Here is a 13,245-nt window from a genome sequence, read left to right on the forward strand (position 1 = left end):
TAATTTCCGTGAAGCAAGATTTTCATTCTTTTTTTTAGACGGGAGGGAGTAGCTAGGAAAAACGGCAACTAGGAACACGTGCAATGGTATCATACCGGCGTCGATCGAGACCCAATGATCGTAGTCGGCCATGGACGAGACGACGGCAGAAATGACATGCTGCCTGCACACAGACGTGGATCAGGTCCAACCATGAATCAGATCCTTTGAACCTTGCAAACAACTCTCTACCCGGCCACATCAGTTCAAAAAGAAACAAAGAACATATTGTGCAAGTGGCATCATGCGTTCTTTGAACCGTGCATCGGTGCATGCATGCAGCTTTAACAACAGGCGCATAGATACACAGGGAGCAGCAGCAGCAGGTGGAGTAGTAGCTAGGGACAAAGCTAGCTGGCCCAGGCTATGGTAGCCCTCGGTCACTCCACTCTCCACTCTCGTTTGCAACAGCAACTTCATGCAAGCAGCTAGGCCGGGAGGGAGCCGCCGGAGCCAGGGAGCCTCAGCCTGCCCGGGAAAGGAAACCTGAGCAGGCCGCCGCCGGCCGGTCGGTCATTGGCCACTTGCATTTGGCACCGCCTGCAAGTAGCCGCCCGGTCGGAAACCGTGTGCCCATCAGCTGCGGCTGCGTGCGTGCGTGCGTGTCCTACCAGCCAGCCAACCTGCAGGCCAGTCTAGCTAGCTTCTCCTCTTTTTCGCTCCCTCTTGGTCCTCTTGGATGGAAAGGCACGCACAAGTTGCTGCCTGCCTGCAGCACGGCCACCACAGCCTGCGTGTGGTTATCCCATTGCTTTTGAATGGATCTCAGGTTCAGCATCAGCCATAAGCCTGCCTGCCTGCCGCGTGCATGCATCTGTGGTTACCTAGTCCAAGTCGAGTTTTCTGATGCATGCCTTTATAGTTTTATCCTCTCGTGGTCGTGGTCAGGTCACGCCACGCTATTGTGGACAAAGTAATTGCATTGTAAGGGGTCGGCGACGACGATGTGGTCGTACCTGGGGTGCTACCTAGCTACATGAGCTAGTCTGCAGGTGACGACTGTCTTCCGATTCCCATTGCCGATTGGATCACCGATCGAACTAAACACTCTATCAATTACTGTATGTAAATCTACTAATCTAGAGAGTAAAAGTTTCAAGAAATAAATTCGAATAGCGAAGAATGCTACCAGATTAAAGTTCGTACATGCATGTATATATTTGTCTTCGAAATGCATGATGAAATGTTCATCGATCTCGCTCGATCGTCGCGTGTTCATGCCTCATGTACGTCATGCGTGGTAGCTGTGTTTGTCTTTGACCAGTCAGACATTGATCGACCATATAATTTCCAGTTCATGGACAAAATTTATAATATAATATAATACCACTTTCCAGTTCATGGACAAAATTTATAATATAATACCAGAAGATTTTCTACGCGTTGGCGTCATCTCTACACATCATATGCACGCATGATCACAGTTTGGTGTGTTTCCGTGCGCCCCCCCTCCCCCCCCCCCCCCCCCCCCCCCCTACTCCTTTTCCTGTCTGACAGAGTGGCATGCATTAGCCTCCTTTTCTAGAAGCTGCAACCTCTAATAAAATTGTTCTGCTGGAAACCTAATTACGACTAATTAAGAGACTAGAAATAGCAAACTGATCGAAAAGCACATACATAAAGCTTGAACCCATAAATGATGAAGGAACTAACCTTTCACATTCTCTTGGCAGAAAAATTGATGGTGGAGCGTTCAAATCTTAGTGCCACAGCTTACACAAATGAGTGTTTTCGGTGAGAGATAAGGGCACCCGCAATGGGTAAATTATAAGCTAGTTCTAAGCATTTTTTTTATATTTTAATAGAAGAGAGAGAAGAGCTAGCTCTTAATTATCAAGAGCTAGGCTCATACACACAATCCAAAATCATATGAGAGTGTCATGTGAGACTATCCATGTTATGAGCTATATGCTAAAAGTTAGCACTATTAAAGAAGTTGACTTAGAGCTAGTAACTAGCTTATACCATTGCAGGTGCCCTAAGTTTAATTTACATAATATATTGTAGATGTGTCTGATAGATGCATGTAAAGTTAAATTTACATTTGAGGACATGTTTCTCTGTACACATCATGCACCGTTGGACGTGTATAGATCAGAGATGTGTGCATACTAGGAGAGACATAATATACTGTGCACACAACCACACACACCTCCAACGATGATGTACATTAGGCACATGCCCTTAACTCCTTAAGCAGAGGTGAAGATAAGTTGTGTTTAGGGGGTCTAAATGCACCCTAAAAATTAAAACGGCAGTGAGTTTAATTAAAATTCTATTATATATGCACTCATATGAGACATGTCTATGCACTTAGAAGGCAAGTACACCCTCTTTATTTTTCTCTAGCTTAGCCCTTAATAAGGATAAAAAAGAACTACATTCGATGGATGCACACCTGCAAGTGAGTTGGTGTTGGGGACAAACTGCATTACATGACTTTCTTTTATTTTTAGCTGTAAATCGCAGTAAAATAAAGATGGTCACATATAAACACACACATTCACCCTTATTAAGGCGTGCATACACTCCCCCACTCTAAAAAGAAATAAGCATATATAACTTGCATAGTTACCATGCCATGTGGCCACTATGGTGGGTCGCCACATAGGCAACTAGGGCTGGTAAATTTGTCCAAAAAAAAATTAATATTCGACCAAATTGCCTCCTAACGTGGAAGCTAATGAAGAGTGCATGCAAACCGTGACTGCTAAATCTACGAGGTATCCTTCGAGTAAGATTTTTTTTTTTCACGAGCGGGTTTACACCAGTTTTCATTAAGAATCGAGTAAGAAAATGAGATGAGGATACACATACATCTTTTGCCATCGGCGTCCTATAGGTTTAAGGTTGTGTTTGGTTAAGCTTTTGCAAAGTACTTCTGCTACCAAAAAGCAGAAAGCGGATCAAACTGGTAAAATCTAAAGTTATATTTTTTTAGAAGCAACTACTTTCATGTAATACAGTTTTGGAAGCACCTTGAACCCTATTTTTGTCTTCCTACTTTTTCAAATAGGTGGAAATAGAGAGCCATTTCACAACTCTTTCAAGAGAGATAAAGAGACAATGTTTTATACTTGTTTCAATCAACCAACTCACAATTTTTTCCGCTACACATAGCAACAACTTTTCATAGCTCACAATAGTTTTTTTCAGAGCTCACAGCTAAACCAAACAGACCCTGCATAATTTAAAAATGAGTAAAGTACACTGGCGGTACTCGAACTTATTCGGCCTGTGTCATCCCGGTCCTTAAACTCGTAAATCGACTGTTTAAGTTCTTAAACTTATTCATCTGTGTCATCCTGGTCCCTAAACTCTCAAATTGCTCGTTTAGATCCTCAAACTTGTTCAGCTGTATCATCTAGGTCCCTAAACTTACAAATCACTCATTTAGGTCCTCAAACTTATTCAGTTGTGTTATCTCGATCCTTAAATAGTGTAAACTTATAAATTCAATATATATTTCTAGAACTGTCCAAAAATTATAAATCTAATTTTGATAGACTCTTGGTAATATGTACTTTAAATTAGAATAAAAGAAATCAACATGTACTTTCTATTTTTAACTCTATAGTTCAATAACTAAATAGGCACATATATTTTTAGGATTTATAAAATATACACATGCCTATTTAGTCATTTAACTACAGAGTTAAAAATAGAAAGTATATGGTGATTTCTTTTATTCTAATTTAAAGTACATGTTACCGGTAATCTAACAAAATAATATTTATAATTTTTGGATAGTTCTATAAATATATATTGAATTTTTAAGTTTACAGAATTGAAGGACCGAGATGACATAACTGGACAAGTTTGAGGATCTAAACGGTTGATTTACAAGTTTAGGGACCTAGATGATACAGCCGAACAAGTTTAAAGAACTAAAGGAGTGATTTGCAAGATTAGAGACTGAGGTGTTACAGATGAACAAGTTTGAGGACCTAAAGGGTCAATTTGAAAGTTTAGGAATCGGGATGACACAGCCGAACAAGTTCTAAAACCGATAGTGGACTTTACTCTTTAAATATTTGTAAACCTAGATGACGCAAGTGAGGGACCGCTAATGGAATCCACTAGCTAGAAAAAAAAAGGTAGCGCAAGCTGCAGGTTAGTTTATTTTTCGGCTGGACTACTGGCTGGCGCTGCAATTTGGCGAGCACATGCCATTCCTATGAATATTGACCATTGACTGCACCAAGAATGTCGTGGCCGAACAGATGAACGCGTGGACGCCGCCATGCTCAGTCACTCGAATGCATGCTCTCGAACAAGTTGCAAAAGAAGGCGCACCACCAGCAAGACGAAGAGAAGAGGAAAGAAGAACGCAACAAACGCTTGCGGTGGAGGAAAAACCCTGCCATTTTCGTTCATCTCAACTTGCTGATAATGAGTGATGATGAGCCAGTTGCCATTGCTGGCTGGTGCTGTTAACCAAGAAACTAAAGGACGCACTGCATTGGCCTACATTAGCACAGTTGTGTGTTTTTTCTTTGCGAATATTAGCACAGTTGTCGTTTGCCACGCATGTGTGCTTGAACTTATCAGCCAGCTTATCAGCTAGAATCTACGGTATTTTTCTCTCACAACAAATCAGCTTCAGACGGCTTTAATATCAGCCGAACAGGCCCACGATAAGGTTGTACATACGCACATTAGGGAGAAGAGAAGGCCATGCATCCTCAGCGAGTTTAAACTTATCAGTTAGAATCTATAGTATTTTTCTCTTATAACAAAACAGCTTCAGCCAACTTTAATATCCGGTAACATGTCTAGATGCACTGACACTGCAAATGTTGCGGTTGTTGTTTCAGGCACTTGCGTTGGCTTGCAGTTGCAGCGCATCAGGTGCAGGCACTGCTTAATTAGCTGATGAGTGTCATGAATAATCTGCTAACACACGATCGAGGGAGAACAGCTAGCAGCTGCATGTATATACACACGGACACGCGTACTATACGTACACAGATATGCGTGTTTGTACGTATACGTATGTACTCGCCTGTACGTAAGTGTAGGTGTATACATTTACATTATGGCTCCGTTCGCTGGTCTGAAATTTAGCTGAAACTGGATGAAAACACTGTTCCGGCTGAATTGGTGTGAGAGAAAAATACTGTTCCGGCTAAAAAAATAAACCGAACAAACCGAATATGGGGTAAGCCGAACATGGCCTATGTTGTTTATTATGCATAACTACTAAGTATACAAATATATATGCAGGCAGTGATATATATTGTGTTAAATTAACATATGCTGGCCGCACTGTATATACATATGCACACTGCATATGGTTCTTAAATCTTAATTAGTCATCAGCTAGGCTCACCGTTCACGTCACGGAGGAATGTTCTGAGATGGTCGCCATGGATGCTTGGACAGCGACGAGGGTTGTGCAGAGTAGTATCCCTGTTCTTTGAAACACTTTGAAAAGTGGGTTTCCAAATGTTCAACATGTGCATCCACAGTAAACTATAGTCACAAGCATGCAAGTTTAATTTGGGCCTTGTTTAGATTGAGGTTAGGAATTAGTATTTGGCACTGTAGCATTTTCGTTTGTATTTGACAATTATTGTCCAATCATGACCTAACTAGGCTCAAAAGATTCGTCTCGTAATTTATAATCAAACTATGTAATTAATTATTTTTTTATCTACATTTAATACTCTATTCATATGTACAAAAAAATTTAATGTGATGAAAAGAAAGAGAAAAAACTTGCAACCTAAACAAGGCGCTCGAAGTGATCGATCGACCAGCAAGTTGGTATCGTAGTACATAGGATCGACCAGCAAGTTGGTATCGTAGTACATAGATATATATATATATATGTATGTTAATCTTACATATGCATGTGTGTTAATCTTACAGCAGACGACAAGCAGTTAATGTTGATGCGACTTGTACAGATGGCAATACAAATACTGGAAGTTGGCCAGCTTTCAAGACCGAAATGTATTCAATGTCTTGGTTAGTGCGATGAACCTAGATATCCAGCCATCTCGTCCTCGATCTCTTATGCAAGTGGGCTAGCTAGCTGCAGTGCATATATAGTATAAATGCATACAAGTGGCAACACTTGCAAGCAAGGACCAAAAGGATTAATGTGAAATTGCTACTGTTGTCCATCGATTTACTCGATCAATATCTATCTATCTAGAGAACTATTACTATGCTTAGCTTCCGATTCTACAATTATAATCAATAAAACAATCTCCTCTTAATGAAACACATGCATAAAAGCACGTTCACACACACACAAAAAAAACCCCACTTAAAGCAAGAAAGCGAAGGTTGAATGCATCTAGTGACAAATTTTCGGCAGCTGTAGCTAACAAGCAAACTATAAAACGTTTTTGATTTTTTTAGATACATTGTTTTATTATGTATTTAGACACAGTGTAATAGCAAAAACTACGTATCTAAGAAAGCCAAAACGTCTTATAATTTGGAATTGTGAGAGTAATAAGTGATACACTTCTCTTTCTCACAATGATGAGCAGGCGAGCCCTTAGCCAATTTTGATGTGCTATGGACCAGAAGTCCAGAACTCTCCAATTTTGCAACCTATCAACCAAAACTACCATCTGCTGGTTTATGGAGTTCCCTAGAGGGAAATTCTTTGAGGATAACCATGATTACAATTTAAGTACCGTACGTCTATCAAACTATATCTAATGTATAGTATGTGTGAGGTTTTGATTGATGTGATTTTAACTGTTAGGTCTTGAGTTGTATTCAAATGGTTGCCCGTGTAGCAGTACCCAATCACAAATTTGTAGATTCTATTGAGTAGAACCATAAAAACAGCCCATCCAGATTACACAAGCGTAAAAAACTACTCCCTCCATTCCAAGATAATTGTCAATCTAGGATTCAAATTTTCTCCACAAATTACTTGTCATTCTCACATTCCAAAGTATTATTTATTCTCTACCGATCAAATTCCCCTAACCAAAGGCACTAACCAATGTGGATACAAGCCGTCAAGGATTATGACGTATTTAATGAAGGAACAGTTCTCTCATTAACGGTCCTTGATTAGCTAGGGTGACAAAATATTGTGAATCCTAGAATTGAAATTTTGAAAACCATGATCTAAGGCCAGTCTCAGTGGAGAGTTTCATGGCATTGTTTTTAAGACTATCATGTCATATAGAATGAAATAAAACTTGGATGAAACACCCACTCTTAATGGAGAGTTTTATTCTATATATATAGTTCATAGACATTTAATTTCAAGACTCATAAAGAGTTAGTAATCGTGCCAAAAGGGAACTCATTTCTTTTCTCTTCTTAAATACACTACTATGTCATAAAAAATACCTATGTGACAGTCTATTTAATACAAATAAAACTCAATTGAATCTCACGCTGAGACTAGCCTAATAAGGTACTCACTTTGTGTCCGCATTTCCTTTTAAAAAGAATTTTGGGATTCGGAAGTTACAAGGTGTGCTAGCTCTCCTACATAAATAATGCATCAAGCACACCTATGCTATACTCCCTATGTCCCGTAATATAGTGCATTCTAAAAATTCTAAGACAAATTAAGAGAACATAAAAAAATGCAGGTACCCTCATTTTATTTTCTAATCAAATGCTATCATCAATGTGATTAATGATAATTGGTTGATAAATGAAAAGTATTTAATGTAAAATTACTTTATGTCCTCTAGAATGCATTGTGACAGATAATAATGAGATGATCATTTTTAGATGTCATTGGTTCTTGTCGTTTTGCCCTGATTTCAACTCATTTGTATGCTTAAATTTAGGACACACCTGGACGTTGAGCTGATAAGTTAGGCATTAATTAATAGGACACATATCAATCTCCTGGAGCTAATCCAAAATCTACTACACTGTTCAATCTAATAAAAACATCTGCAAATTAACTCTAGTAATATAAATTTTGATCATATATTGTTTCATTATTATTCTATCATAAGTTACAAAATCATAACCATTAGGATGTGCTCTTAAATTCGAATATACATCTTGTAAAAGTGAACGCGCGGATTACTGTTCTCGCCGTGTGTTGTGAAATTAACTGCTGGGAGAGCATTTAATAACTTCTAAAGTAAATAGTATATAGTAGAAAACTAAGAGTGCACTTAACCAGGATTGGGGAACATGTAGACGGTTACTGGTCACTTTATTTAGATCGAGATATAAGCAGGCGCGGCTTCAAATAGTTTGTCTTCAGTATGATGCCAAGAAGTCATCTCTACTCCTACATCTTTTGCAAAGGCGAAAGACTTCTCCTTAATATTTAGAAATAAAAGGAAGAGGGAGAACATCTCGTTCTTTCATGTATAACTTTTAGAGAGAAATAGGTCTATCTCTATATATGTATCTCATCCATGATGTAAATCTATACAGTTCACCCTCACTGATTTCCCCCTTTTATACCCAATAATATAAGCGTTTCACCGTGGCCCCAGAAGTTCCTGTACAGAGATATCCTTCTTTACAAATATTTGGAAGCCAAAAAAGAGATATCGTGATCACACATTATATATCCGATCTAACTCAAATTGACCACTAAAAGGGGAACTGTGTGCTTACTCTGTCCTAAAATAAGTGTATATCTGAGTGAACCAATTTTAAATTTAACTAAAAATATAAAAAATACTAATGTTTATGGTACCAAATGTAGACATTATTAGATTAATAATCACGTTATATATTTTCGTAGTAAATCTATTTAGAGACAAATGTTAATAATATTTTCTATAAATCTAGTCAAACTTGAGATTAGTTGTCTCCTTAGAGTGTGAGATGTGCTCTTATTTTGAGACGGAGAAATTAATAAGAAATAGACAAATGGAGTAAACCTTACTGTAGCTTTTGGTTTAATGGTGTCTACAAATGCTATATGATCGAAAAGTACATGTTTTCGCTCACAAAAATCGGTTGAAAGATCTAAGAGGGTGTTTAGTTGGGTGAATTTTGGATTTTGGGCTACTGTAGTACTTTTGTTTTTATTTGGCAATTAGTGTTCAATCATGGTCTAATTAGGCTCAAAACGTTCGTCTCGCGATTTCCAACCAAACTGTGCAATTAGTTTTTATTTTTGTCTACATTTAATGCTCCATGCACGTATCGCAAGATTCGATGTAATGAGTACTGTAGCAGTTTTTTTGAATTTGGCCTGGCAACTAAACACGGGCTAAAACCAATGGAAACGAAAGGATATAGCCGACATACAATACAAGAAAAGCAAGAATTGGGTTAAGGAAAAAGAAACAGGAATAGCTGATGTATACAGACCAGCAAAGTTATATACGAAGAAAGAAAAAGAAACAGCATTTGAGTTAAGGACTATACATACACTTTTGTAGGAAATAGGAATAGCTGATGTATACAGTACACTTCTGGGGTGTGTAGGATCTTTTTTTAGGAAAGGGGTGTACGATCTTACCCAGCTCTGATCTAGCTATTACATCGAACATGACATCAATGAATCAATACTAATAGGACTCGTCATCCTTTTGAATAAACGAAACTGCAGAGATCTATGAATAGTCACTGTGAGTGAATTAAGAAAATCAATCTATATCACAATAGTAAGAGGAACTGTCGAAACCATCATCACGAGATTCAAAAATTGATATGTAGTAACTCTGAAGCCTCAATATTTTTTTTTGCATCTTTAACTTTGATTGCTTTCATCATCTAGAAAAACTTCGATTGTGTTTTGATTGATGATGATAGATAACACACAACCTATATTAGTACAAGTTTGCAACATCTATCGACTTAGGGGGTGTTTAGTTACTCCTCCTAAATTTTAGTCGTTGTTCCATCGAATGTTTAACATATACATAGAGTATTAAATATAGACTAATTATGAAACTAATTGCATAGTTTACGATTAATTTGCAAAACGAATCTTTTAAGTCTAATTAGTCCATGATTTGACAATGTTTGGCTACAGTAAACATGTGCAAATGATGAGTTAATTAGGCTTAAAAAATTCGTCTCGTGGAGTACCGACGGATTATGTAATTTATTTTTTTATTAGTATCCGAACACCACATACAACATCCTCCCAACACATTTTCTAAATTTTAGTAGCAGGATGTAAACACCCTCTTATTCATGCATGCCGAACTGCTACAGCAAAGCTAACAAAAGCTAGACTGAGTTGCCAAGAGTGATGAATCCAACAACACCTGAACAAGAAGCAAGCACACATGTTTAATTATCTCTAGCAGATCGAATCAACTTATTGCTGCACCCGATGATGCCACAGACTTGCATGATCTTCAGGACTGCTACTTCTACTAGCATATGAAGACTTCCTAATGGTGTACATACATACATACAACTCGTTTTGCAGTCCCTGACTTAAACAAGTTCTTTGCAAAGACGAAGAACAAACACTAGCCAGTGGTAATTGAATTCAAGATGAAGCAGGCGACAAGAAGAACAAAAAGGGAGAGGAGGACTAGAATACTACTATGTGTATAATACGATCGCTGCTATAACAAGAAGGCACCTAGGGCAGGCGAGCGGTGATGAGCGATGCATTGCTTCTTCATCAACAACTCCTGCGGCCCATGGTCGAACGCAATCTCCACCGGCCGTGCGCGCTTCTGGCACCCGTCTCCGGCGATGTCGACGCCGAACAGCCTCACTACACGGGCTTCAGTACTTGGTTTCTTCTCCGCTGGTACCGGCGCCCCGTCGGTGGTGGCGGCCGTCGTCGTCTTGGTCTTCTTGCAATCGATGAAGAGTTGCTTCTCCGAGCTGTACGTGGAGTGGGAGAAGACGATGGTGTCCCCGGCTCGGAGGCCCTTCTCCCTGACGAAGCGGCTCCAGCCCTTGGTGAGCACGTAGCTCTGGCTGCTGTTCCAGTACGAGTACCGGAACCGCCACACCTTGCCCTCGCCGTCCTCGAAGTTGAGGAGCACGCCCTTGCCGGTGGCCGCCGCCGCCGCCGCCGCGTCCGGCGCGCGCTTCAGCGGGAAGTGCTTCTCGGCGTGCTGCTTGGGGACCACGAGGCGGTTGAGCTTGCCGACGTCGCTGGGCGTCACGGCCTTCTCGAACAGCAGCGAGCGCGCCCAGGCCGGCGTGGGCTGCGCGCGGGCGCCCATGCCGCGGCCGCGCCGCAGGCCCTGGCGCAGCTCGTCCGCGTAGGTGTGCTTCCGCAGCATGTCGACGATCTCCGCCTTGGAGTGCGCCGCCAGGAAGGCGAGCTCGGGCGCGGACGACCCGGCGCCCGGGAAGTTGGTCGCCGCCTCGCGGCCGCGGTAGCGGAGCGCGGCCACGTCGTAGGCGCGCGCCGCGGCCTCCTCGTCGGCGAACGTGCCGAGCCACACCCGGGCGTGGCGCTCGTAGATCTGCGCGCCCCACCGCCCGTTGGGCTGCGGCACGACGCCCTTGAACCGCGAAGAGCCCTGCGCCACGGCCGCCGCCGACGACGGCTGCGACGTGACGGCCTGCTCGTCCGCCGGCGAGGCGTCGTCTCGGCCGACGACCGGTGCTGCAGAAGCAGCCGGCGGCGGCTGCGCGGCGCCGGACTCCGTGGTGGCCGTGGACGCGGCGGAGAAGCGCGAGGAGGAGTCCTCCGCCGCCGCCGCCGCCGCCGCCGTGGGGCTCATGCTCTCGATACCCATGATGAGCTACAGCTCGCTGCTCCCTGGAGTCTTGCTGCCTGCTGCAGCTTTCTTCGCTTTGGTTTCTTTGGCGTGTGTGCTTGCTTGTGTACTGGCTGCGGCAGGTGATAGATAACTGTTCACCGCTAAGCTAGAAACAGTATGGAATAATTGATGAGACTTTACTGTTCTAGGCTTGCAGCTTGCTAGGGCTGCTGGGACAAGATGATGCAGGTGGTTGCTGAGTGGGGGGTCGTCGTGGTATGCTCGCGACGCTCTATATATAGAAAATGATATGCTTCTATACCATGCACCATGTATACCATATACTACGTCTTTCTCATTTTTCAAGAAATAATTTTAATTAATTTTAAATAAAAATATTAATATTTATGATACACAATTAATATTATTAGATAGATCTTTAAATCTATTTTCATAATATATTTATTTGGAGATGCAATTGTTACACGTATTTTCTATAAATTTAGTCAAACTTGTGCCACGAAAACCAAAAGCGACAAATAATATGGGACAGAGGAAGTATATATATTATAGTTATATATTTATATAATTATTTAATATACAACATCTTGAGGCTAGCTACTGCCTAATTTAATTTCGCGCCTTTTGCAAAGTATATTTGCAGATGTTGAATTTTGCTTGTCTTCGCCCTCTAAAATCTCCATATATATTATTACACCCTGCTAAAAAGAGGGGAACATTGGGTTTTATACGGCATGTTGTTGGAGGATTTTATCTATTACTTTTTTTTCCTCAACTTGAATGCGGATGTGGACGTGTATGACTCATCGTGCAATGTACTTGATACACATGCGTAGGTTGCTTGCTATCACGCATGTATAAGATCGAATAAGAAAGAGTAAAAAGTACCTTGAGGAAAAAAAAACAAAAAGAGAGTAAGGTATATACTATAATAAAACTATGGGTTTCCATGAAAAGTGGGAACAATTGCAAATATATATCCACAAACAAGTTAGGAGTTTTTTTAAATACCCACATACATGTCAATTTCAAACACCTTCAGGTTTTATGGGTTTTCGAATGGCATCCTTATGCCAGTTAACGATCTGATATGGTTGTCTTGAAGTCTTATAGGTGACTTGGCTTATCTCTAAGACGCTTGAAAAAAAGATTAACCTAGGCAGAACGAGAATGTTTTTTTTCTTTAAGATGAAGAGGACTGGAACCTTGATTGATTGGATGCATGATTATACCTCTCATTTTGTGGAAGCATAGAAATCGCGTGGTCTTCCAGAAGTTACTCCCTAGCTTGAATCGGTTGACCATGGCATGCCGAGAATTCCTTATATCCTCGGCTTGTCTGCTGCCAGCCTGTTCGGCAGGCCGTAAACGATTGTATACGATCGTGGATTATAAGCTGGAATAGTATTTTTCTCTTACACCAAACCAGCCAAACCAGCCAACAGTAAATAATCCACGATCCAGCCCAGTCTGCCGAATAGGCTGTCCGAAGGAACAAGTAGTAACATGCTCCATATGTAACCTCTCACCTCCATTCTAACATGTAATTCGAACTCCATGCTTTAAGCCTGCAGGCCAAGGCCCTCCACTC

The 13,245-nt window shown here is 41.0% G+C and overlaps 1 protein-coding gene across 1 annotated transcript; it reads right to left on the bottom strand.

Moving 5' to 3' along the window:
• Positions 1 to 10,154: 10,154 nt before the first annotated feature.
• Positions 10,155 to 11,896, bottom strand: LOC136451673 (AP2/ERF and B3 domain-containing protein Os01g0141000-like). The gene has a single exon (XM_066452360.1). It carries the CDS (start codon positions 11,667 to 11,669, stop codon positions 10,533 to 10,535), a length of 1,137 nt encoding a protein of 378 aa, XP_066308457.1. The 5' UTR covers positions 11,670 to 11,896; the 3' UTR covers positions 10,155 to 10,532.
• Positions 11,897 to 13,245: the final 1,349 nt, after the last annotated feature.

This window comes from Miscanthus floridulus, chromosome 5 (genome assembly GCF_019320115.1).
Source record: "Miscanthus floridulus cultivar M001 chromosome 5, ASM1932011v1, whole genome shotgun sequence".
NCBI classification, from domain to species: Eukaryota; Viridiplantae; Streptophyta; class Magnoliopsida; order Poales; family Poaceae; genus Miscanthus; species Miscanthus floridulus.